At 39.4% G+C, this 26,745-nt stretch overlaps 1 protein-coding gene across 2 annotated transcripts; it reads left to right on the top strand.

Annotated features, from left to right (window-relative positions):
• Positions 1-234: 234 nt before the first annotated feature.
• On the top strand, positions 235-26,701 carry LOC145635992 (putative zinc finger CCHC domain-containing protein At4g19190). 2 transcript variants are annotated; one of them, XM_081687421.1, is made up of 6 exons: positions 235-652; positions 1,239-1,378; positions 1,474-1,587; positions 11,376-11,577; positions 25,156-25,273; positions 25,367-26,697. In XM_081687421.1, exons 1-6 carry the CDS (start codon positions 371-373, stop codon positions 25,930-25,932), a joined length of 1,422 nt encoding a protein of 473 aa, XP_081543547.1. In that variant the 5' UTR covers positions 235-370; the 3' UTR covers positions 25,933-26,697. The 2 variants fall into 2 exon arrangements, with proteins under 2 accessions (XP_081543547.1, XP_081543548.1); XM_081687422.1 differs by lacking the exon at positions 1,239-1,378 and having other exon boundaries at positions 258-652; positions 25,367-26,701.
• The last annotated feature ends 44 nt before the right edge of the window (positions 26,702-26,745 follow it).

The raw sequence follows: 26,745 nt of genomic DNA on the forward strand, positions 1-26,745 counted from the left end.
TAGTAAAAATAAGTTCAGTTTAGTAAAAAATCATTAACTTTAAGGAAAAAATAAAACAGAAAATTAGTAAAAATAATTTCATTAGCAAAAATAAGTTCAGTTTAATAAAAATAATTTCATTTCAATAAAAATCATTGAAAAAAATAAAATAAAATATCAGTAAATATAATTTTAGTTTATCAAAAATAGTTTCAAATTAGCAAAAACAATTACAATTTATTAAAGTGAATTGAACTAAGCCTTGAAGAAATTGGGGCAAGCTAGATGCCATGGTGGCATGGTGTAACGGTGGCCCAACTAAAGAATAACATTCAAAGAGAGAGATAGACGACATAGGAATAGAGGCAGTGGGGAAATAAACACAACAACAATGGAGGACGATGAAGGAAGACCAAGGTTGAACAAGAGATTTTCAGACAAAGATGGTGGTGAGGTTGATTTCAAGACAAAAGCAGGCACTGCTTGGAGTCATAACTTTCTCAATCAGAAACCTTGGCATCCTCTCTCTTATCCTAATCAACGCCGCAAATGGATCGCCGAACAAACTCATTCTCAGCGCCAACGCCGCGCCGAAGATATCGCCCGCGAGTATTCTCAAGAACAGGAGTACCTCCGCCAGACCTCCCTCCTTTCTCAAAAAGAGAAAAAAAAGGTCTATTTTCTATTGTTTCATGTTTTGATGTGAATTTTTTGTTTATTTATTTGTATTTATTATGATAGAGGAAGGACATTATATTGATTTCTTTCATGTTTTGATTTGATTTTGAGGTGAATTGTTTAGTTTTAGTAAGTTTTATGAACTGGGTATTTTGACAAAGGATGATTTTTTTACTATAAATTCACAATATTGGAATTGGTTTTCCATTTTTTTTTGGTGTTTTTTTATGATTTGATTATGGTTTTGAGTTGAATTTTTTGTTCATTTATCTATAATTGTTATGGTAGAGGAAGGACATTAGGTTGAATTCATAGCTCATGATTTCCTCTAATCTGGGTTTCTTTCAGGTTTTGATTTGATTTTGAGGTGAATTGTTTATTTATACTAAGTTTTTTTAAGTGGGTATTTTGACAAAGGATGCTTTTTTATTTATTTATTTATTTTTTAAACTATAAATGCACAATTTTGGAATTGGGTTTTCCTTGTATCTGGGTGATTTGTGCAACTTTGAGCTTTTGGTTATGGGGGTGTTGAGAATTCGAGATTGTTTTTTTTTTTTTTTTTTCATACATATATATAGGTGGATATTATGCAAGCTGTTAGCTTTATGTATGTGCGTCCACCCGGTTACAATGCTGAGAGTGCAAAAGCAGCTGAAATTGCTGATGAGAGAAGGAAGATTGGTGAGAGTGACCCAACTACTGCTTCTGCCTCTTCAGTGTATCTATCTTACCCTACTTTGGTTTTATCGTGAGCTGGTTTGATTGTGTATTGCATGACAAAATCCTTGTTCTGAAATTTGATGTATGTTGTAGGCCGCAAGAAGCTGTTGCTGTGAAGGAAGAGAAAAAGAAAGCAAGACCTAAGGATGTTTTTGGCCGGACTTTACCTACTGAAGAAGAATTTGCTGTTCTCAAGAATGCTCCGAGGTAAAATTGTAAGAAACTATCTTGTTCTGTATCTATACTATCATAGTTGTGGTTTTGGTCAACATCTTAATTACTCAATCAAAGCAATTCTAAAGTTTAATCTAATCTTCCAGTTATGATTTTAGAATGTAATTATATAAGAAACCTTCTAATAACATGATCTAGCTGAATTTGAGAAACAGCCTGTAATTTCCACAAGTTTGCTCTCTGTAAATTACTTTCATTGCTTTGCCAATCCTCTCTCCTTTGCTAATGGTCTCTTGAAGCATAATTGTGCATATCAAAGGACCAATCATTGGAGAAAGTGAATGGTGGCTTTGTTTGATTTGCCATTCTTTCTTTTTAAAGACTGCATTGACTGAATTTTCATGACTTGTGATTCTGAATATAAGAAGCTACGACAAAAAGTTGTCATTTTCTATTTTTTTGTACACTTGCTTAGTTTATCCTAGATCTAATTTAGGCATAGCTGGGTAACTCCTCTACTATGTTATTCTTGTGAGGGGTATATTGGCTTGTTCTAAATGGAAGGATTCAATGTTGGTTCACTTGTAGCGAAGCGTTAGGAGTGATTCTTTGATGCCTTTGTTGGATATTGCTTTATATACATGACAATTGCTGGCTGTTTCTACCTTTCATGACCCATTCAAAATTTGACCAACTAGCTATTAAGATACGGTGGTAAACTGTAGTCAACCAAGGGCCAGGGCTTATGAGAATTCGCGTTAATTTTTGGTTGCTAGGGTTTGAAGAGGTTAATCTGCCGCTTCACACTCACACCTCACCCCCACCCTCACCCACACACCTCTTTGATAGAAGCATTAAATTACATTCTCTGATACACATGTAGGTGTGTGCTAATGTTGATTGTTTCATATATTAATCACATCATATCTCTTTGCAAACATCTTAAAGGAAGATAGTAGAGAAGGTAAACATGTAATTTAATAAAATAATTTAAGCACCAGTAATTTGACCCTTTCATTTTTATCTGTGTTCTAGGTATTTAGTTAATTTGTCCATTTTTTCTGTAACATTTTACATGAAATACATGTAAGAGGACATGCTGCGATTAGATAAAAAAAAACAGAGCAAGCACGTCAAGTTTGGTTGGTATAGTTGTTTCACTTGTTTGTGTCTCATGTAGGCTAAGGTATCGTTCATGGAAGAGTTAAGGTTTGCTATGTGTTAAACTGAAATTATCCATTTATGTTTCTTCCTGTACCGATTTTTGCGTAGATCCATATGTATCACGTTGAATCTATGATGGACCATTATTTTTGTGGCATGATTGTCAAACACTATAAGTATGGTCAACTCTCTTTAATCTTAAGAGTAACACTAATATTGTTTTATAAGATAAGTATGGATGATTATGTTTCATGGGTTTTTGCTAATTGCTATAAGATATAGAGAAAAGCCCTGTACTCCTTACCCGATTTTCGTTGTATAACATGGTTCGAAAACTCGGCCGTTACGTCGCGAATCGGGCGAGACGTAAAGGATTTCCAAGTTGCCGTTACGATATTTACCGATTCGGCACGCCGCTTTTCAAAACGCCGCGATAACGGCCGTTTTTTAAAGGAACTTGACCGCATCAAGCGTTACCGGCAGAATTCGAAGAAAAAAATCCAGGATTTAAGCGTGTTGACCACTGTTCGGCGAGGGTTTATGCTTCTCCATGAAAACCGATCAGTTTCTCAGTATCCACAGTTTGAATAAAAAGGTTTTTGTAAAAAAAGCAATTAATGGGGTAGTTGGGTATGACTTTATGACAGCTGGAAGTTACCACTTTAATTTTTAATTGCTGAATTTTCTACCTGACCCGATGACCCCACCATCTTTTCTATTCCCCTCTTCTCTCTTTTTTTTTTCTTTTTCTTTTTCTTTTTTCATATCTCACGTGACCACTAGTCCCCATTCCCCACCCCTTATTTCCACCTTTTCAATTAACCTTTTTTTTTTTATTTTATTTTTATTTTTTTAATTAACCCCCCCTTTTTCAATTTTATACTACTTGAATTCTTAGAGAGCATATAACCATACAAGATACAATTACGAAATAAGCATGAGTAAGATTTTTAAAAATTACGAGAAAAAAACATCAAAACTTAAATTTTTAAAAAATTCTAGCGCGACAACCGCGATGCGGTCTGTGATCAACGCATCAATTCCGTTACAGAATCATCGCGTCCGTTTCTGCGATCGCGACCGAAACCGCATTTTCGAACCATGTTGTATAATATAAACTTATTTTTTTAACTGATAGCAACAGATTTATACCTGATTTCCTATCGTTTTTCTGATACGTAGATAAAGGTTTTTCACTTATCGAAAGTTTTTTCATCTGTTAATTTTTATTGAATATTTGTATTGCTAAGTTGATGGATAATAGGGAATTAATTACATGACATATGTTAGGACACTTTATTCGGCTAGTCTATAATTAGGGTATCTAGCGTAAAAGATAAACCAAGAGAATGTTGTAGTGCTTACAATTTAATTTTATATTAAACCCCAACAGCTGCTTAACATGTTTAACAGCTTAGCTCCTTTTCATTTAGGGTTATGAAGTCTATGATCGTGCTTACAATCCCTTCAAAAGGTTGATTTTGTCCTTCCAAAAAGTATTAGGCGGTTGGGGATTTAAAAGGATATGTTAAAATTGACACTTATTGTAAAACCTAACTAGTACCTCTCCGAAGGGGAGGGGGGAGGGGGGGGGGGGGGGAGCGCATTTGGAATGGCAAAGGTAGAACCTCTAAGGCTTACCTAAGAGTTGACTTGGAATCAATCTGAATATAAATCTCCCCACTTTAAACTCTAAAGCAATTATAAGAACATTTCTAACTTTAGTTTTTGACTTTCAATCCAGTTATGTGGTAGTAATATACATAACTTACTACCTAGCAAAACTAGACACTTTGTCAAATATTACATTTTAAAAAATCGTTAACTACTACCTTTTAAACCAGTTCATGATTACTGTTGCTATCCTATATTTTTTTTCAGTGACTTTGGCCTGTGAATAACATTGCCATTTCGATTTTTTTTCATTTTTAATCAAATTTACAATAATCACATGTAATTAACCCCATTGCTTCTTTTGTCAACCCTCAATCAATTCTATTTCCTCTCTTTGAATGTTCATCTTCATCAAATACCTTTGAACCTTTTGCTCATCTCTTAAAAAACTCAAAATAATTTAAAATTACTTTATAATTCAATTTACATATAAAAACCTCTTAATTGTATATGACAGATATGAACGGAATAAACCCCTTTATTTAGCCCCAATTAGGTTTATTTGGTTGTAAGATTTTGATTTCACATGCTAAATTGTCAAATTAATTATAATATGTTTGAAATCAAATGTCTAATACTAGATTATATGCCTAAATTCTAGCAAAAGTCGCTTGAAAACATACAATTTACACTCAAAAAAACTAAATATAAAATTGAGTTGGTGTATGTTTCATAATGGGTCACAATGCTTTGCTTTGGCAATGAGCAATTTTTGAACTGTCCAATTTTGTGCAGAATATATCTTGGATAATCTGGTTTAATGAGTTGGCTCAGGTTATAATACCACTATGCTCGTATTTATTATTTTATTTTATTTTTAAATTTATTTTCTCCAGTTGTTTTCTGTAAGACAAAAACTAATTGAATTAGTACTTTTGACCCATGTGGGCTCATTGGGCTTTAAACTTGTGAGTTCCTTGTTGAACCTGTATACATGCTCGGTTTGGTATGACTTTCAAAACCCTTGATCGTAGAGATATCTCATTAATATCTCAATTCATAAATTCATACACTTATAGCATTTTATAGTTTCTGTGATGTCTTGTTTAATACAAAATTTTCATTATCTTCTTTGCATCCGTTGGAGAAAGATTGGCTGCCTAAATTATTGACCTATCCAGCTACTTATACTTAAATTGATAGATTGGCTGCCTTACGTTACTCACTCTTCTTCCATTGTTTACTGTGGTAAGATTGTACGACTGTACTGTTTTCATCTAATACATTGCAAATGGTAGATTTCTTTGTTCATTGACATCCAGATTCACAACTCACAAGCGTACAATGAAAATTCGTGACTTATTATGGTTGCTTTTCAATCTTGCATTTTATGCATATTAAGCCTTTGGATCTTGTTAATTATCTCCTAATGCTATTGCAACGAATGCCGTGGGTAGCAAGCACAACAAGGATTGGCTCACCTATGAGCGCAAAAGGAAGAAGGGGCAGCAGCTGCAAGGCCCATCAGAGGAGCCACCAAATCAAGCTAATGATTGCTGGCAGAGCCCTCTCTAAGAACGACAGCTGCTACTTATTTTGTCCTCTTTCTTTTTTGGCTGATTGTGTACATATAAGTAAAGGGGGAGTGGGAGTGTGCTAGGTAGCTGGTAATTTGTAAACCTTAGAGTGGAGAGCATTGTGCCCTAAAGGTGCTAGTAGAGAGTAGTGGCCTCAAGCCACCTTGTTGCAAGATTCAATCTTTATTCAATGAAATAGCTGCCTTTCTTCCCTAAAAATATCATCTTTATTGCTTTCAAATTCCAATATTACAGTAAAGCACAAGTAAAACGTTACAAGTGGTATCAGAGCAGGCGGTCCTGCGACCTCCGGCACCGGCAACCACCGTCCTTCCGGACTCTGTCGATTAAAAAAAAAAAAAAAATTTAATTAAAAAATGGTGACCTCCGCAACTCAGAGGTGCGAAGCCCTGGAAGACCAAATGACGGGGGTTCAAACCCAACTGGAGACCTTGGAGACAGCAATGAAGACTCAGGAGGAGACTCTCAAGAAGTCGATGGAGGAGGCTGTTCAACGACTCGATAATCGATTCGAGTTATTTCGGCAGCAGCAAGAAGCTCAGATGACGGTGAATACCACCACTCAAGCTCAGTTCTTCGAGGAGCTGCGAACCTTGGTGAATCAAAGAAATCATGAACAAGGGCAGGGTGGAACCTTTATGATGCGCAACTGGAATGAGTCGAACGGCGGCGGCGACAACCGGTGGAAGCCAAGGAAGCTAGACATGCCGCTCTTTGAAGGCGTAGATCCCGACGGATGGATACTCAAGGGGGAGAAGTACTTCCAATACTACAACCTCACGGAGGAACAGAAGTTGCAAGCCGCCGTCTCCGCTTTAGAGGGTGATGCCCTGAGGTGGTTTCAATGGGAAAATCGAAGGCGACCTATTCCGAACTGGGATAGCTTGAAAGCGAGGGTTTTGCGACAATTTTGACCGACTCATGCCGGAAGCCTCCACGAGCAGTGGTTGGCTGCAAGCCAAGAAACCACCGTGTTCGAGTATCGTAAGCGATTTATTGAACTCCCAGCTCCGTTGGAAGATATACCCGAGACTATTATGATGGGCCATTTTATAAATGGGCTCAAGGATGAAATTAAGGCTGATGTGAGACTAATGAATCCCTTCAACCTAGAACAGGCCATGGAAATTGCGGGTCGGGTTGAAGAGAGGAATCGGGTAGGCGGGCAAAAGAAGGCACCCAACTATTTCGGGTCGGGTAAATCAATTGCAAGTGGATCTGGAGCGTCTGGATCCAAACCCGCATCTGGATCGGGTCTCATTAATACCTACGGAACTCCAACCCAGCAGGCCTCTTCATTTAAAGGGTGGCCCAAGGCCCCATCTGAATCCCAAGCCTCGGTTAACTTTCCGAGGGCCACCGGCACCGTCTCAGCCAGATCTAACGAGCCGCGGCGGTTGACTGACGCTGAGCACCAAGAAAGAAAGGCGAAAGGGCTGTGCTTTCGCTGTGATGAGCGCTGGAGCGTCGGACATAGGTGTAAGAATAGAGAGATGAGCGTCTTGTTGCTCGGCGGTGGAGGCGATGAAGGCGATGGACCTTCAAAAACGCCGGAAACTGACTCCAGCGAAGACGAGATAGCACCAGGGGCGTCTCTTTGCTCCGTGGTGGGGCTCTCGACGCCGCGAACCATGAAACTCGAAGGTAGGGTGGGACCAACTCCGGTGGTAATATTGGTAGATCCGGGGGCAACCCATAATTTTATCTCCGATGACTTGGTGGTAGAAGCAGGGGTGCCGGTGGAGGGCGACCGTGAGTTCAGCGTTTCTCTGGGGAACAGCGACATCATTGTGGGAAGGGGCAGGTGTAAAGGGGTGAGGGTCGTTCTTAAGGAGGGGTTCGTGGTGGTGGATAACTTCCTTCCACTCCGCCTGGCAACGCCGACTTGATCTTAGGGATCGAGTGGCTGGAGAAACTAGGACCCGTGGTTCATAATTGGAAGACTCACCTCATGAGTTTTCGAGTGGGTGAAGAGAAGGTTACATTGAGGGGAAATCCTGCCTTGGAACGCACCAAGATCACTCTCAAAGCAATGCTCCGCACCTTGCGCCACGAAGGTGGGGGATTATGGCTGGAAATTAACCGCGTAGAGGCGGTGGGAAAAAAGACAGAAGGAGAAACCGCCGTGCCAGGGTGGTTAGCCAGTATTCTAGAGCAGTTTCGAGGGGTTTTTTCACCACCAAATGGACTACCACCAAAGCGGGGGCATGAACATGCCATTGTGTTGAGGGAGGGGAGTAACCCGGTAAGCGTAAGGCCATACCGATACCCTCAGTTCCAGAAAGATGAAATTGAGAGATTGATTAAGGAGATGCTTGAAGCGGGTATCATCAAGCCGTCGGTCAGCCCATTCTCTAGCCCGGTTTTGTTGGTCAAGAAGAAGGACGGGTCTTGGAGGTTCTGCGTGGACTATCGGGCCTTGAATCGGGAAACAATTCCCGATAAATATCCTATCCCGATCATCGATGAATTACTCGACGAACTCCATGGGGCAGCAATATTCTCTAAACTCGACCTTAAGTCGGGTTATCATCAGATTTTGGTACGAGAGGAGGACACGCACAAAACAGCCTTTCGTACTCACGAAGGCCATTATGAATTTTTAGTCATGCCCTTCGGCCTCACGAACGCACCGGCCACCTTCCAAGCTCTCATGAATGAGGTGTTCCGACCGTTCTTGAGAAAGTTTGTGCTAGTGTTCTTCGATGACATACTCATCTATAGCCCCGATAGAGAGAGTCACTTGGAACACATGAGAGTAGTGCTGTCCAAATTACAAGAGCATTGCTTGGTGGCTAATTTCAAGAAATGCGAGTTTGGTCAGTCTAAGGTGGCATATTTGGGGCATGTGGTGTCGCAAGAAGGGGTGGCAGTGGATTCGGAGAAGGTGAAGGCTATGGTTGATTGGCCAATTCCACAAAACCTGAAGGAGTTGCGCGGATTTCTTGGATTGACCGGCTATTACCGGAAGTTTATTAAGGGATACGCTCAAATTGCAAGACCACTAACGGAGCAGCTGCGTAAGGACAGTTTTGGGTGGTCATCGGAGGCTACGGCCGCCTTTGAACGGCTGAAGGGGGCAATGACTTCAGCCCCTGTTTTGGTGATGCCAAATTTCAGCAAGAAATTTGTAATTGAAGCAGATGCCTCGGGCTTTGGGTTGGGGGCTGTCTTGATGCAAGAATCGAGGCCAATAGCTTTCTTTAGCAAGTTACTAGGCCCGAGGTCGCAAGCCAAGGCTATATATGAGAAGGAATTGATGGCAATTTGCTTGGCCGTGGTTAAATGGCGGCATTATTTACTTGGACGTCACTTTGTGGTAAGAACGGACCAACAAAGTCTAAAGTATGTGATGGAGCAAAGGGAAGTGAATGGAGAGTACCAAAAATGGGTTCGGAAATTATTGGGCTTCGACTTCGAGATCCAATTCAAGCCCGGTGCGAGTAATAGAGTGGCGGATGCTTTGTCCCGCAAGGGTGGGAGTGTTGGAGAGCTGACAGCCTTGGTTTCAGTTTCAAAGGTTGATTGGGAAGGGCTAGAGAAGGAGGTGAGAGCTGATGAAGACCTTGGCAAAATTATGGGAGACTTGGCAGCAGGGCAGGGGGCTCGTGTTGGGTTCACACTCGAAGGAGATAAGCTGCTCTTTAAGGGAAGAGTGGTAATTCCGAGAGAGTCACCATTAATTTCTAAGCTTTTGATCGAATATCACGATAGTCCGGTGGGGGGACACCAAGGTGAAACAAAAACTTACCTAAGATTGGCTGCCGAATGGTATTGGTTTGGGATGCGTAAGGATGTGGGAATGTATGTCAAGCAATGTGCTACTTGCCAACAAGCCAAACACTCTCAATTGCAACCGGCGGGATTGTTACAACCCTTACCTATTCCCGAGAGTATTTGGGAGGACATCTCAATGGACTTTGTAGAAGGGCTGCCCAATTCTAAGGGGATAGACTCGGTGTTAGTGGTAGTTGATAGGTTGTCCAAGTATGCGCACTTCATTGGGTTGAAGCATCCATATAGTGCCTTAACTATTGCGGAGGTGTTCACTAAAGAAGTTGTGAGGCTACATGGGATGCCTATCTCAATTGTGTCGGATAGGGATCGAATCTTCATGAGTGTGTTCTGGAAAGAGCTGTTTAGGTTGCAAGGGACGGACCTCAAGAGAAGTACCGCATACCACCCTCAAACCGACGGCCAAACCGAGGTTGGGAAACATACCTACGTTGCTTTGTCAATGGTAAGCCTAAGTCTTGGAGTAAGTGGCTGCATTGGGCTGAATATGCCTACAACACAGCCTATCATGCCTCTACTGGGTTTACACCTTTTCGGGTAGTGTATGGGAGGGATCCGCCTAGACTAATCAAGGTGGGAAGGGGACAAACGCCTGTGGATAGGCTGGAGGAGTGGCTGCAGGAGAGAGATTGGGTTTTAGATGACTTGCACATGAATTTGGTTCGGGCACAACAAAGAATGAAGCACAATGCAGATTTGCGAAGGAGGGAGGAGGAATTTCAGGTAGGGGACTTTGTTTACCTGAAATTGCAACCTTATCGACAAAAATCATTAGCAAAGAGACCAAATGAGAAACTAGCTCCTCGTTTCTATGGTCCTTTCAAGGTGCTCCAACGCATTGGTCAAGTGGCTTACAAGCTGGAGCTGCCAGCAACTTGCAAAATCCACCCTGCGTTCCATGTCTCTCAGCTCAAGCGCGCAGTAGGAGACCAAACAGCAAACCCTACCATACCCACCCAACTGACTGAAGAGCTGGAGCTCAGAGCAGAACCTGAAAGTGTGCTGGGTTTAAGGACTGCTAAGAACAACCCAGACATCTTGGAAGTCTTAATTAAGTGGCAGGGACTGCCCTTAATTGAGGCAACTTGGGAAGTGGCTGCCATCATACAAGAGAGATTTCCATCCTTTCACCTTGAGGACAAGGTGACTCTTGTAGGGGGGAAAGATGCAACGAATGCCGTGGGTAGCAAGCACAACAAGGATTGGATCACCTATGAGCGCAAAAGGAAGAAGGGGCAGCAGCTGCAAGGCCCATCAGAGGAGCCACCAAATCAAGCTAATGATTGCTGGCAGAGCCCTCTCTAAGAACGACAGCTGCTACTTATTTTGTCCTCTTTCTTTTTTGGCTGATTGTGTACATATAAGTAAAGGGGGAGTGGGAGTGTGCTAGGTAGCTGGTAATTTGTAAACCTTAGAGTGGAGAGCATTGTGCCCTAAAGGTGCTAGTAGAGAGTAGTGGCCTCAAGCCACCTTGTTGCAAGATTCAATCTTTATTCAATGAAATAGCTGCCTTTCTTCCCTAAAAATATCATCTTTATTGCTTTCAAATTCCAATATTACAGTAAAGCACAAGTAAAACGTTACAGCTATTGCTTGTTTTTTGGTGTTTATTTTATGTGATGTGGCTTCTAAATATTTTATTAATTGCAGGTTAGAGACTGGAGTTACTGGTAGGGTTAAACCCTTTGCTGTAGAAGTTCGCAATGTTAAATGTGTAAGATGTACAAATTACGGGCATCAAAGTGGAGACCGTGAATGTCCACTGAAGGATGCTATAATGCCAAATGATGAGAGTAGGCTGAAGAGAGATGACCCCTTGACTGCTATTATGGCGCAGATGGATACAAGTGAGGTGTGTGTGGTTATTACTGTTTTTCATGCTAAATGCCTAAATTATATGGATTGTAATGTGCTTAAGCCAAACTGTGATGCTGGCACATGAGTAAACCTGAATTTTCTAATGGTATAATTTTGAATTGCTCATGGTGTACAGATTCTTTTAACTTAGACGACTAAATGTTTATATTTAGCTATTATGAATCCATATTCCTCTAGTTGCCCCAAATATGCTGGTTGTACTAGCACTTTTCAGTTCGTTACATGTCTAGACTGTGTTTTACTTTAAATATCTTGACTTTGTGGTGTAAATGTGTAATGGTTGGGGGTTACACCATTCAACCTGCAATGTTTGGGATCCTCTGCTACTGATCATGCTTGTTTGTGGTAGTTTGTTATGTTGTACTTAACTCATTTTAGCACAAATTTGTAGAATGGTGTAGTTTGTGTTTTTGCTCTTCTCAATGGAAGTGTATGGCTTATACAGGCAAAATAAAGCTACTATAGATCTGGTAGATGTTTGGTCTGATCTTCGGGTAGATTATTGTTGTTCAATTATTTTGTATGTAGGGAATTCTCCTGCCACCACGGCCAGAATATTAACAGGGTAACTCATGCATCAAAACTAGAGCTGTCAAAAACTGACCCGACCGACCCGAACCCGATTATTAACCGACCTGTCTGAACTCGAAAAAATGGTGACCCGAACTTGACCTGATACCAACCCTAAATCCGAGTTGACCCAAGTATTTGAGACTCAAACCCGAACATGAACTGACCTGAAGATAACCTGACTCGATTGTAACCCGTATATTATTGACCTGATTCGAAATTGACCCAAACCCGTTTTAACCCATCAAAACCCGAATTTAACCCGACCTGAATTCAACCCAACCCGTCCCTAACCCGACCCGAATTTAACTCGCCCTGTTACAAACCCGACCTGTTACAAACTCGACCCGAAATCAACCCGACCCGAATTTTACCGGACCTATTATTAACCAGATCAAAAATTCAACCCGATATGTTACTAACCCGACCCGAAATCAACACGACTTGTTATTGACCCGACCTAAATTCAATCCCAATTGTTCCAGCCCGATTTCAAATCACCTTAAATTCAATTTAGACCACCTTATTATTATTGATTAAAGCATTTTGTCCAGGGAGACCAAGTCAGCAAAAGAAAGAAGCATCATCCCCAAATTTAAGAGTTAAATATAGTATATATTTGTTGTATGCTCAAAGGAGATAATTATCTTCCTAAATTATAGGCTGTAGTTCCCTAATATGTTGCCAATACATATTGTTATATAGTCAAAGGACGAAAATTATTAGCTTGATAAAAATGATAATTTTCTGTTTATAGTTAGTTAGAGTTTAGCCTATAATGATTGATAAAGGCATGTACGACTTATAGGTATAGGAGAATCTCTGAATCTTAGTATATTTAGGAAGGTTTCACTCTAATGGCAAGATTGACGACATTATTGATTATTTTCCCAAAAAATCTCTATTGTGATTGATTTTTTTCCCCTTATTATCTTAAACTTCCTATATGAGATATATGAGGCGATTGAGTACAAGTGTCAATTTTTTTTTACATGTATTTGACTATTCGATACTTAGTTCGCTAAGCAAATCAGCCAAACGTAAATTTTTTTCCTAAATTTATCTTCAACTTCTATATAACTATTTAAGCTCCCTTTATTTGTCTATTTTTTCAAATTTTATTCACTTGCCTATTTAATCTTTTTTAAACGTTTTGAATCATGCAATTTTTTTTTTTTTGAAAAATGTTCCAAAAATAAAATAAAAAATATAAATGCCATTAAAAAAAACGTTAACTCGGATATGAACTTATAAAAAAAATAAAATAAAAACTTTAGATAATTTCATACTTCCTCCGTTTCTATTTAGTTGACGCGTTTGATTTAGGCACATATATTAAGGAGAGGAAAGAGAGTGAGAGAGAATGAAAAAGCAAGTGGGGTACCTTGTAAATACAAGGTAAAAAAGTTACCCCAAAAAGAAACGTGTCAACTAAAAAAAACTTCCCAAAAAGGAATACGTGTCAACTAAAAAGAAACGGAGGTAGTATAAAATAAGTTTAGATAATTTCAAATAAAGTAACTTATTTGAATTTATATGAGCTTATTGTGTTTTATTCAAACTTATTTGAACATGAACTTGTCTGAAATTGTTGTCCCTAAAATGAGTTGAAACAATGTGAATAGATCATAATATGTTTTGAACTTATCTTCTAAAAATCTAAACTAAACCTATCTTACTTGAAATAATATGAACTTATAATGTATATACTTCCTCCGTTTTTATTTAGTTGACGCGTTTGATTTAGACACATATATTAAGGAGAGGAGAGAGAGAGATAGAATGATAAAGCAAGTGGGGTAGCTTGTAAATGCAAGGTAAAAAAGTTACCCTAAAAGGAAACGTGTGAACTAAAAAAAAACTTCCTAAAAAGGAATACGTGTCAACTAAAAAGAAACGGAGGTAGTATATCTTATCTAAACTTACTTGAACTTAATAACTCGAATTTAAACTTTTCTAAAATTATTTCTCCTACAATAAATGAAGAAATTGATAATGATTAAACGTGAGCGTCATTACATGAACGGTTAACAAACCAACCTAAAAAATGTAACGGAACGTGATGTGACCCGACGTGATATCAACCTTAAACTCAGATTAACCCAATATTTGATACCCGAACCCGAACCTGAACCCGAACCGAAACATGACCCGACTTGGAAATGACCAGACTTGATTATTATAACCCGCAAATTATTGACTTGCCGACTTAAACCCGAGAATGACAAGACTTGGAAAGGACCGCTTGATTATACCCCGAAAATTATTGACTTGAACCGAACTCGACTTGGAAATGACCCGACTTGATTATAACTTTCAAATTATTGACTTGAACTGAACCTGACATGAACTCGAGAATGACCTGACCTGATTATAACCCGCAAATAATTGACTTAAACCAAACCCGACTTGAACTCTTGAATGACCTGACAACCCGCAAATTATTGACTTGAACCGAATCCGACTCGACTCGAGAATGACCCTAACTCGTTTTAACCCGTGAAAACCCGAGTTTAACCCGACCTATTATTCACCCGACCTTTTATTGACCCAACCTAAACCCGATAAGATGTATGACTTGATGTGACCCGTCTCAAGCATGACCAAACCCGCATAGGTTACGACATCAACCTGTATTAACCCGACCTAAGTTGACCTGACCCACCCAAACCCGACCCGTTTACCCGAATTGATAGCTCTAAATTCAAAACTAATATACAACTAATTAAATCAAAACCTAAATTTGAAACTCAGGTCACTAACCTTTTGTGGCAACTCACATTTTCTTAAGAGTCGGGTATAGTTCTATAGGAAATCTTGGTTAGTGAAATTTGTAGCAGATTAGAAGATTGACTATTCTAAACTACGCATCTTTATAGACGTAAAGTGATTGGTTACTACAAACATTATAGATGTTTTTTTATTACTTCCTCCGTTTCTATTTAGTCTTTAGGCACATATATTAAGGAGTTGAGAGAGAGTGATAGAGAATGGAAAAGCAAGTGGGGTAGCTTGTAAATGCAAGGTAAAAAATTTACCCCAAAAGGAAACGTGTCAACTATAAAAAAACTTAAAGGAATACGTGTCAACTAAAAAGAAATAGAGATAGTATTATTTTTAGGGCCACCATGTCTTTCTTTCTCCACTTGAAATCGAGTATGATGGATTAATATTTTTAATACCTTCCTCCATTTGTGCCCATAAAATGATAAAAATGATATATTCTTACTATTTATTTTGTGGCTCCTTGATGGTGGTGCCATCTTTGTACATTACCAAATATCTCTCGTGTGCTTAGACGGTTGATGGTTCATCTTCTGGTTTGTAGTTCTAATGATTGTATACTCTCTAATGTATGACTAATTTTGCAATTTGGAATCTCTAATGATGGTAGGCATGGTAGGTGTGGAAAGAACAAAAGGCAAGTGAATCATAAGACACAATGGCCTTTATGAAGATTATTGGAGTTTAGTACTTTAGTTGGCACTTGTTAGTTTTAGAGGTTGTTGCCTTTCTTTGGGAATTCTTTTTTTGAAACTTTTAGTTTAAAGTTGCCATTGTGAAACTTCATAGTGACATGCCCATTTAGACGGTATTTCTTCTGTAGTCTAACTTAAATTAATGGTTATTTTTCTTTATTTCAGTTTTGCAGATTATTAAGATGTTAGAGCTTCATTGGATGAACTATGTTCTCTTAAGGGTTCATCACTTTATTATGCTATCTTTTAATAAGTTGTTAAACCTGCTGAATATAGTCTAAAATCCTAAACTTCGATATGTTCTTTTAAAGTTTAATTCTTACATTTGGCACCTAAAAAAGTGGTTTAATTATGTGGAGATATGTCATGCTTCCCTAAAAGAATTTGGTTATGCTTTATAATTAGATAATTTTATATACCTCAATACCTTAACTAAATGTATGATATGTCTGCTATTTGTTTTTTAAGACTAGATCATCAAACCCATGGATTGAATATGGATTTATGACATAAATCTAAATTTGTGGCATTTGCCTTTCAAACTACTATTAGGATTGGCTCATACAAGCTAATGTTGTGGAATAAAGACTTTTTGGAAGCTTAAGAAATATTGAGGAAGAAGAGCATGAGGAACAAAGTTAGGTGTGCCACATCTACTCTAATAGTGTGCCCCCACCAATTCAGTGAGTTGCGCCCATACCTTTAGAGGAAAATTATATTCCTTGCTGTAATAGATCAAGCTAACGCTCCTATTTACACACCTAAACCACCCATTAAGTGGTACTATCAAAGGAAGGGGAAGGCAGCCAACATTTAACAAGGCCACCACAAGAAGACAAAGTTAGTTAAGGTCTGCAATTTTAGAAGAGGAAGGGAGCAACACCTATTAGTGGGAGCAATACACTAATAGAGCAGCAAATCGCAGTAGAAGGAGACAACTAATTAAAGAGCAATGTAGCCTTAGTTGTATATATAAGAATGTTTTGTGTTAAGAGTAGGGTATGTGATGAGACTTGTTGAATGAGCTTTGTATCCTAAAGATACTATTTTGGAGAGTAGTAGGCTAAACTTACCGTTTATCCCTTATTTTAAATTAATGAATCACCATTGCTTGCTGCCTTATTTGCTCTATTTGCTCTGTTTTGAACTGTTTCGTGAGTCTTAGTGTAGGTGAGGGTTGAGTCTCTCACAAGTGGTATTAGAGCGGTGGTCCTGTGAGTGCCAATGTCGGAATAAACCTTTAAAAAAAAAAAATACTGGAAGGAGAAACGATGACTCGAACTGCATCCCAGCGTTGCAATGCGGCGAAAGAGGGGCTGGAAGTGGTTGAGCAACGGGTAACATGGCGGAACGGTTGAAATCACATGAAGAAACTGAGGTGGTGCAAAAACTGGAAGGAAGGTTGGACCGATTTCGTAACCAACACGAGACCGAGCGAAACATGGAATGTAGCGATCAACTCAAGTTTCAACAAGAGCTGACATCCAACCCAAGTCGCCTAGGCGACCGCCTTTTGAAGAGGCGGAGGGGTCAGGTAAGGAACATGAATTAATGGAATTGGAATGGGAACGAGGATGAAGGGGACAATCGCTTTGACAAAGGGCGGTGGAAACATCGGAAGTTAGAGATGCCGGTGTTTGAAAGGATTAGATCCGGACAATTGGCTTTTAAGGGCTCGGATGTTCTTCGGGTTTTACGGGTTGACAGAGTAGGAGAGAGTGGAGGCTGCGGTGGTCGCCATGGACGGAGCCACCCTCAAATGGTTTCAATGGGAGAAAAAGAGGAAGCAAATCAATTCATGGGGCGACTTAAAACAGAGGGTGCTGCTCGAGTTCCGACCAACCAACAAAGGGACACTGCACGAACAGTGGTTGACCACCACCGTTTCAGAGTACCGCCGAAACTTCATTAAGTTGGCCGCTCCTCTAGAAGACATCTCCGAGAACATTATGTTAGGCCAATTTATCAGTGGTTGAGGGAAGATATTAAAGCGGAGGTCCGCTTGTTAGACCGGGCTGACTTGGAGCATGTAATGGACCTTACGGGTTGGGTGGAGGAAAGGAACCGGGTTAGCCAACTCAAGAAAGTTGGAGGCGGGTTTTGGAAGAGTGGGCCAACCCACTAGAGCACAATGTCTAGCCCATCTAACTCGAAGCCCGCAAGTGGAGGGTTGGTGTGGTGAGTACTTATGGTACTCTTGGCGGCCCACACTGTTAAAAATTGGCCAAAGGCCCCAGATTTGCAGTCCTCACAAGGGTCAGTGGGTTTAAATAAACCTTCTTCCAGCTCTTGCGTTTAACGGAGGCCGAACTTCAAGAGAAGAGGGCTAAAAGACTTGTGTTTCCGGTGTGATGAACGGTGGGGAGTGAATCATAGGTGTAAGAAGAGAGAGATGAGCTTGCTGTCGGTGGCTGATGATGATTTGGGGGTAGAAATCGATGGCGGTGATGAAGCGGAGACTCCAGAAGAAGAAGCGTCTGTAGGAGTATCCTGTGCTCGGTGGTAGGCATAACCAACCCGAAAACCATGAAATTGCAGGGTAAAATTAAGGGCGAAGAGGTGGTTGTGATGGTGGATCCCGGTGCCACCCATATTTTAATTTCGAGGTGGTGGAAAAAACTCAAATACCCACCACCAACAGCGGGCCGTTTGGGGTGGCTCTTGGAAATGGATAAATGGTCGGGGGTAGTGGAGTAGACAGTGAAGGTCAACTTGGGAGGGGGAGTGACAATTGTTGAAGACTTTTCATCCTTTGAACTTGGTAATGCCGATGTCATTTAGGGCATCCAATGGTTGGAAAAATATCGGTTCCGTCACCATCATTGGAAAACGCACATCATGAAATTAACCGTTGGTAGGATGTTGGTAGTTCTCACGGCCTCATGGGTGATCCGACCTTAGAGAGGACCCAAATCTCCCTGAAAGCAATGGTTTGAAATCTAGTCAGATAGAAGCAGGGGTTACTCATTGAATTAGCACAAATGGAGAAGGCTAGTGATAGTGAAGGAGTAGAGGTTCCAGAATTTTTGGCAGCCACCATAGAAAGATTTCAGGAGGTATTTAATTTGCCCACCACACAGTGGGCACGAGCACCAAATTGTGCTTAAGGGTGGTAGTGATTCGGTGAGTGTGCGCTCGTATCGCTACCCCCAAATACAAAAGGATGAAATAGAAAGACTCATCCGTGATATGCAGGCAGCGGGTATCATTAAGCCTTCGAGCAACCCGTTTTCTAGTCCGACTCTTTTCGTAAAAAAGGATGGCTCTTGGAGGTTTTGTGTCGATTATAGAGCTCTCAACAAGGAAACCGTCCCGAATAAGTACCCCATTTCGGCCATTGATGAATTACTCGATGAGCTTTACGGTTTCTCGGTGTTTACTAAGTTGGACCTCAAATCCGGCTACCACCAAATTCTCATGAAGGAAGGTGATACACACAAAACCGCCTTCCGAATGCACGAAGGCCATTATGAATTTTTGGTGATGCCTTTTGGGCTCACCAATGCTCCTGCTACCTTCAACCCGTTGATGAACGATGTTTCCCGACCATATTTGAGGCAAAGTTTTCAAGTCTTTTTGGATGACATTTTAATTTATAGTCGGAGTATGGAGGAGCATGTTGAGCATATTCGAATGGTGATGGAGAAACTCATATAGCAAAGGTTGTTTGCTAATTTCAAGAAATGCGAGTTTGGGAAATCAAAGGTGGCTTACTTGGGACACGTCATCTCCAATGAAGGTGTGGCTATGGATGAGGACAAAATCAAAGCAATTCTTGATTGGGAATTACCAAAGAGCTTGAAAGAGTTGCGTGGGTTCTTGGGACTAACGGGGTAATATCGTAAGTTTATTGCGAAATATGCTCAAATAGCGGCCTCACTTACTGACGGTTGCGGAAGGACGCCTTCCAATGGACGGAGGAGGCCACCCTGGCTTTCCGACAGCTCAAGGAAGCAATGACTACGACTCATGATGCTCGTGATGCCAAACTTTGAGAAAGACTTCGTGGTTGAGACAGATGTAAGCAATTTCGGAGTTGGGGTAATGATGATGTAATTGGGCCGACCCATAGCATTTTACAGCAAGTTGTTAGGAGTCCAAGCCTAAGACAAATCCATTTATGAAAAAGAGTTAATGGCAATTTGTTTTGCTGTGACTAATTGGAAACATTTTTTAATGGGAAGGCATTTTATAATTAGGACCGATAAACAAAGCTTAAAAATCATCACCGAGCAACGAGAAGTGGGTAATGATTATCAAAAGTGGATTAGAAAGCTTATCGGGTTTGACTTTGAAATCCAATATAAGCCAAGGGAGTCCAACAAAGTAGCTGATGCTTTATCTAGGAAGGGGGAGCCCAAGGTTAGTTTTAGGGCCTTAGTCCATAGCTAGATGGTGGATTGGGTCGGGTTAGAGGTAAAGCTAGAACGAGATGGCTGGATAATTGAATTGAAGCAAAGGATCGAGAAAGGGGTAGATACTCCAGGGGATCACTATACAGGGAGGGAAATTGTTGTACAAGGGGCGAATGGTGTTGCCAAAAATTCGTCTTTCATTACCTCCATCCTTAAGGAATATCACGATACTCCGGTGGGGGGTCACGAGGGGGAGGTAAAAACCTACAATCGTGTGGCTGCAGATTGGTTTTGGACGGGAATGTGATGTGAAGTGGGAAATTATGTTCGTGAGTGCGAGGTGTGTCAGAGGAACAAGGTGACGCAGCGCCCCCCCTCCCTAGGGTTGCTACAACCGCTGCCGGTGCCGGCGGCCATATGGGAGGACTTTTTGATGGATTTCATCAAAGGTCTTTCGAGTTCTAAAGGGGTTGATTCCATTTTGGTGGTGGTAGACCGATTGTCCAAATACGCCCACTTCATAGGTCTTCGCCACCCTTTTAACGCGCTCAAGGTGGCAGAGTTATTTGTTAGTCACATAGTCAAGTTGCATGGGTTTCATACCTCCATTGTTTTGGATGGAGACCGAGTTTTCATGAGTAATTTCTGGCCGAAACTATTTCGCCTACAGGGTACTCACTTGAAGCGTAGCACTTCGTGTCACCCGACCGACAGGCAATCAAGCCTACAAAGGGTTGGAAACTTATTTGCAGTGTTTCGCCAACGATAAACCCAAGTCGTGGGCTCAGTGGTTAGTTTGGGTTGAGTATTCTTGCAACACGTCACCCTACACATCTACCCAAATGATACTATTAAAGGTGGTTTATGGGCATGAATCACTCTGTGTGAGAGCTGAGAGCAGAGAGGGATCTCATATTGGACGAATTGAAGGTTAATTTACTTCGAGCTCAGCAAATTATGAAGGCGAATGCTGTTGCCAAGCACAGAGAGGAAGAGTTCAAAATTGGGGATCGGGTCTTCCTCAAATTACAACCGTACATGCAGCGTTCCTTGGCTCGTAGACCTAACGAGAAGCTAGCAGCAAGGTTTTATGGTCCATACCGAGTACTCCTGAAAATTGGGAAAGTGGCGTATAGGCCCTGTTTGGTTGTTTGGTAATTAGCTGGTAGCTGATTGTATTAGCTGGTTATAATAGCTGGTTTGACTAGCTGGTTATAGTAGCTGGTTTGACTAGCTGGTTTTGATTAGCTGATTGTATAAAAATGTTTAGTAAATAGCTGTTAATTGTTAGCTGTTTTAATGTATTTAAGAAACAAAAAACTAATTGTACAATAAACTAATTTTAAAAAGCTCTTATAATGAGTTTTTTCTAAAAGAGCTTTTTGAGCCCAAAAAGCTCTTTTAATAAGTTATATACCAAACACCCAAATTAGCTTTTTTAATTGGTTAAACATCTAATTGGACAAAATAAGCTAAAAGCTCTTTAAAAAGCTTTTTACCAAACACACCCATAAACTCTTACTTTCAGTTACGTGCAAGATACTTCTTGTGATTCACATTTCGCAACTTAAGAGGCCGTTTGGTGAGCAGCTAGTTAATCCAACTGTTCCCGAAAAACTCAAAGTTAGTATTGCTGCCAACTGGAAGAGCTGCTAGGGGTTAGGTATGGCAAGCATGGACCTGAGGTTCTCATTAAATGGAAGGGATTGCCACTTTTTTAGGCAACGTAGGATGATGGGAGTGCTATTGATCGGAGGTTTCCGACCTTCCAACTTGAGGACAAGGTGAAAGTTCACCCAGGGGGTGATGTAATAGATCAAGATAACGGTCCTATTTCCACACCTAAACCACCCATTAAGTGGTACTATCAAAGGAAGGGGAAGGCAGCCAACATTTAACAAGGCCTCTACAAGAAGACAAAGTTAGTTAAGGTCTGCAATTTCAGAAGAGGAAGGGAGCAACACCTAGTAGTGGGAGCAACACACCAATAGAGCATCAAATCGCAGTAGAAGGAGACAAAACTAATTAAAGAGCAATGTAGCCTTAGTTGTATATATAAGAATGTTTTGTGTTAAGAGTAGGGTATGTGATGAGACTTGTTTAATGAGCTTTGTATACTAAAGATACTATCTTGGAGAGTAGTAGGCTAAACCTACTGTTTATCCCTTATTTTCAATTAATGAATCACCATTGCTTGCTTCCTTATTTGCTCTGTCTTCATTGAATTCTCTCTATTTCGTGAGTCTTAGTGTAGGTGAGGGTTCAGTCTCACACACTTGCTTAGGTGCGCTTGCTTCTTGTGATGTGTCCTCACGAATGCTACACCACCACATTAAAGTTGATCTTGATTCTTGAATTGAATTCTATAGCTAATTTTAATAATGGTTATACTGTCTAATTGTAGAAAGGGTGAGAAACTCTTTGTATTGAATATTTAATGATTTATGATTTGAAGAGAAATATCTCTTATATTGCCTCTTTGTAAACATCCCAATCTTTGTGTTTAGGGAATCAAAATTTTTTCTTCAATTTGAATTCATAAATATTTGTGATTAGTGAATCAAATTTTGTTCATTCTATTTGTATTTCTTTTTGTTTCCTCTAAAATTCCAAAAATAAAGTTCCGTTGAAATTGAGCCCTTCATAAGTCTTGAATGATTTAGTGATAGTTTCACATCAAACTGGTATCAAGAGACTGGAACATTAGCTAGAATGATCTTTAATTTCAATCTTTGAATTTCTCTCTTTTCTCTAATTTACCTGGGCATTTTACGTTTTAATTTGATGAAAATTTTCTTAATAACCTTGAAGTTTACTCAAATCTGCAATTGTACATGCATCTCTATAGATGGTGACCTAAGAGCATCACCAAAGGTGTTATGTGGCGCACTCCTTGCCTTGCCATTAGAATTCCCCATGCTTTTGACTTCTTATGTGATTTTTTGTTACGCCCTGTCTCACATTGCGCCCTTGCCTTGTGCCTTTGATGTGCTTTTTAATACTCCTCCGTTCCCCTAATATTGCAACGATTACCATTTTCAAAAGTTTCTCAAATATTGCAACATTACCTTATATGTGCATGCTTTGTCTGTTTCTCCCTCCCTCCATCTCTCTCCTTATCACATGGTCGCTATCTTTATATCTCTCTATCTCTCTCCTTATCTTAAATTTCGTGTCTTCTCCCCTTGTTGCAATACTAGGGGAACGGAGAAAGTATAAGCTTAGCAACATGGATAATAGATTCATACATGGCTGTGAGTATAGAAGAGGAAATGAGTATTGCCTTTCTAGATGCAAAACCTAGAGAGCATTGTTGATAGAATATTTCAAAATATCATGGACTTGTAATATGTCCTAGAATAAGGGATACAAGTCGGAAGAACAAGGTTGTTCTATGTTCATAGCAAAGAACTAAAAAGCAGTCTTTGAGATGATGAGATCTACATTTTGGTTCCTCAATTTTTTTTGTGATGATTTCAAGGTTAATTTTGGTGCGTCATTCTATGACTAGGAAGCCACGCCTCCAATATCTCACCTCACTATATAGTGTAGCTCATCTGTTTTTTATTTTTTATTTTTTTTACTTACATATTTAATTTTCTTTATTCTTCATGTCATTAGGAATTTAAATTTCGTACTAGTATGAATGAACTACCTTATTACTCTTAGAGTTTTACACCTATTTGAATTTGAATATTAGAAGGATTACAGGTGGACTATGATCATTATTAAGATCTTAATATGGTTATACTACATGTTTGATGAACTCGGGATTTGTATTGGACCTGCACTTGTTGAATGTGTTTTTGATGAAGCGTCTCTTATGCTTAGTTCTTGTTTACTGTATGTTACCATACTGTAAGAGAAATGTTTGAATGTGACATCTTCTTTTATGATGCTTAATTTGTCTTTGATTCACGTAACCTTGAAGTTAGAAGTTAAAATTGCTTTCTCTCTACTGAAGTTGTATTATAAGATTTTTAATAAGCTTTCTTGGTCAATGATGGGTTTACTCTTATTGGCAAACCGCCATGGTTGTCATATTGTTCTCACATGGGATGCTTGTGATTACGGATTGACAATAATTGGTGTTGGATTTGGGCCGATGCAATGGTTCAAGATGTTTTATTTTGATTAGGCTTAATAGTTTTTAACGAGGCATCATCATCCATTTGGCTGTGTTAGTTCTGTTATTACCTTTAGAAAAATGAGGTCAATTCGTTTTTAACAAATAAGATCTAGTGTGGGAGCATCTAAGAAGCCCATGAGTTGAATATGGATGTATCACCCAAGTCTAAATTGCTAGCGTTTTGGCTTTGAAACAACTATTTGGATGTGCTCTTTAGTCTTTAAGCTAATTATGTGACGTTGAATAACTGCAATAAGGACTCTTTAGAAGGTTAGGATTTCCTTGGGTAAGAAAGCTATTAGGTGTGGCTGTGTGCCTAAACCATATCATCCTGAGGTACTCTCCCACTTTAAGTTGATTGATGGAAACGATTTTTAGCTTTAGTTCGTTCAGACCTATGTTTGTGTTTTGCCCATACCTACAACTTTTGGTGCACCTCCCACAATACATAAGAATGCAGATTTAAACTTTCTTTTGTATATACTGAAGTCCTTGATTTTTTTATTTAATCTCAGATCTATCAGTATAAGTTAACTAGGATTATGTTGGCTATAGCAAAAAACAGCTTTATGTTGACAGCATTTGATGAATTATGAATTGATGAGATTTTCTCACTCCTATTGCCTTTTTGAATAAAGTTTTATCCCTTTTATTTTTCTTCCAAAAATTCGGAAACCCCAAGAAGCCTCTTGGAAGTTAAGATATTTATTAATTTTAAATGATTGGGTGGTAATTTCACATCAGCTTCCATCAATAAAATGAATTGATTATGGAAGTGTGAACTGAAGACCCTTTTTTAGGTGTTTATATGTAGTATCTTTTTATTGATTAATTCACATTTTTTTTACCTTGTATAATTGTTGTGTTAATTGTAGGTTGTCAATTTCGCAGTGCATTTGTTTTAACAGTCAAATAATATTTTGTTAATCCCTAGTTCTGATGTCGTGCTTGTTCAAGTTATAATTTTTTTTTTTTCGTTTTCTATTTTTTTTTTTAATTTTATTTTGTTACATTGTTAGCCTTTAAAGTGGGAGTTGAAGCAGAAACCAGGCATCAGCCCTCCACGTGGTGGATTTCACCTAGATGATCCTAACCAGCAGATAGTTGCTGATGAGGATATATTTGATGAGTATGGAGGTAAAGTACAGTTTAGTTCATGCGCACCCTGTTACTATTTGGCTTCATACTATTTAGAATGATGCGTATTTTGTTGCTCATAATCTTGTGCAGGATTTCTCAATGGGGGAAATATACCGGAGTTGCTGACTAATTTCAACTCTATAACTCATAAAAAGAAGTCTAAAGGTAAAAACTATAAGAAGAATATATCACGTAGAAAAGATCATGATGAAGACAGCAGTTCTTCAGATAGGGACAATGACCGAAGAAGCTCAAAAATGAAACATAGCAGCAAAAGAAAACAGAAGTGGGCTTCACACAGACAAAGTCATGAAGGCAATAGTCCTGTGTCTCATGTTGACAGTGGTAAATTAAAGGGTAAAAGTAGTAGTAAGCATAAGCAACGGAGATTACATTTGGATACTGATCAAGAGAGCAGCTTTAGCTCTGATAGCTATGAGCACAAAAGAAGGTCAAGAAAAAGGCGCATACATAACAAGACGAATAGAAAGGATTTATCTCATTCTAGCATGTCAGAGGATTCAGTTGATGAAAGGTATCATGGAAGAAGTAAGCACAAGGATTTACGTAGACATAAAAAGTCGAAATCTTTGCATGAAGGTGGCCCATCAGGTGAAGAGAAATCAAGCAAAAAAGGTAAAAGATGCAGGTCTTAGAAGACCCAAAATGATTCTGAATATAGTTTATCAGAGGATTCAGATTCTGAGAGACACACGAGGAAACACAAACATTATATTAATGGTCGATGACTATGTATTCTCACGGGTGTCTGCACTGTCAATTAACATTTTCATGAAGATCATTCTCAGTCCTTAAGGTAGAATGCAGCGGCTAAAAGATTTGTAATAGATTTTGCAAGCATGCAGTTGGGGATCAAAGGGAGCGTAAAAGGATCAGTACCATTTCTTGTGTGTCTTGAATCTTGAGGCGCAGCAAGAAGTTTTCGATTATGAGCTTTGAATGCACTGCACGGGAACTTTGATTGGATATTCCCTGGGTATAGTGGGTCAACTTTTTCTTAAAGCAATGCTTTCAAGCCCACTTAAGAAAAGCTGGATGTCAATGGGTGATCTGGAGAACATCTCTGGTATTGTTTAGTCAAGCTCAAGGCTGGTTTGAATGCTACTGAACTGTGCTCTGAAGTTTAGGTAATTTGCAGCTAATCACATCTTCTGACTAGGAGAATTTTTAACGTGCAGTGAGTCAGTGACTAGGTTCTTAATATTTCAGGTCCATGATATGTAGGATTCATTGTAATGTATTTCTGAAAGATGTGGATTTTTGCAAGTTTGTGGTGTCCTCTGTTCATAAGTCATGCTTTTAATTAATTAAGTTTGACTTTCACTATCCATACTCTTCATTGACCGTTTTTTGGGATTTGTATGCAAGAATATTTATAATCATATGAAATCTCATTAGATTCAACTTAAATACTATACAAGAGTATATATTTTAATTTTTACTTCTTG

This window comes from Chenopodium album, chromosome 6, assembly GCF_948465745.1.
Source record: "Chenopodium album chromosome 6, dcCheAlbu1.1, whole genome shotgun sequence".
Taxonomy (NCBI): domain Eukaryota; kingdom Viridiplantae; phylum Streptophyta; class Magnoliopsida; order Caryophyllales; family Amaranthaceae; genus Chenopodium; species Chenopodium album.

Excerpts from the sequence above, each read along its gene's own strand:
- LOC145635992 (XM_081687421.1), top strand. The coding sequence starts at position 371 with ATGGAGGACGATGAAGGAAGACCAAGGTTGAACAAGAGATTTTCAGAC. Across the intron at positions 1,588-11,375 it reads GTTCTCAAGAATGCTCCGAG|GTTAGAGACTGGAGTTACTG; the intron begins GTAAAATTGTAA and ends TATTAATTGCAG. Across the intron at positions 11,578-25,155 it reads CGCAGATGGATACAAGTGAG|CCTTTAAAGTGGGAGTTGAA; the intron begins GTGTGTGTGGTT and ends TTACATTGTTAG.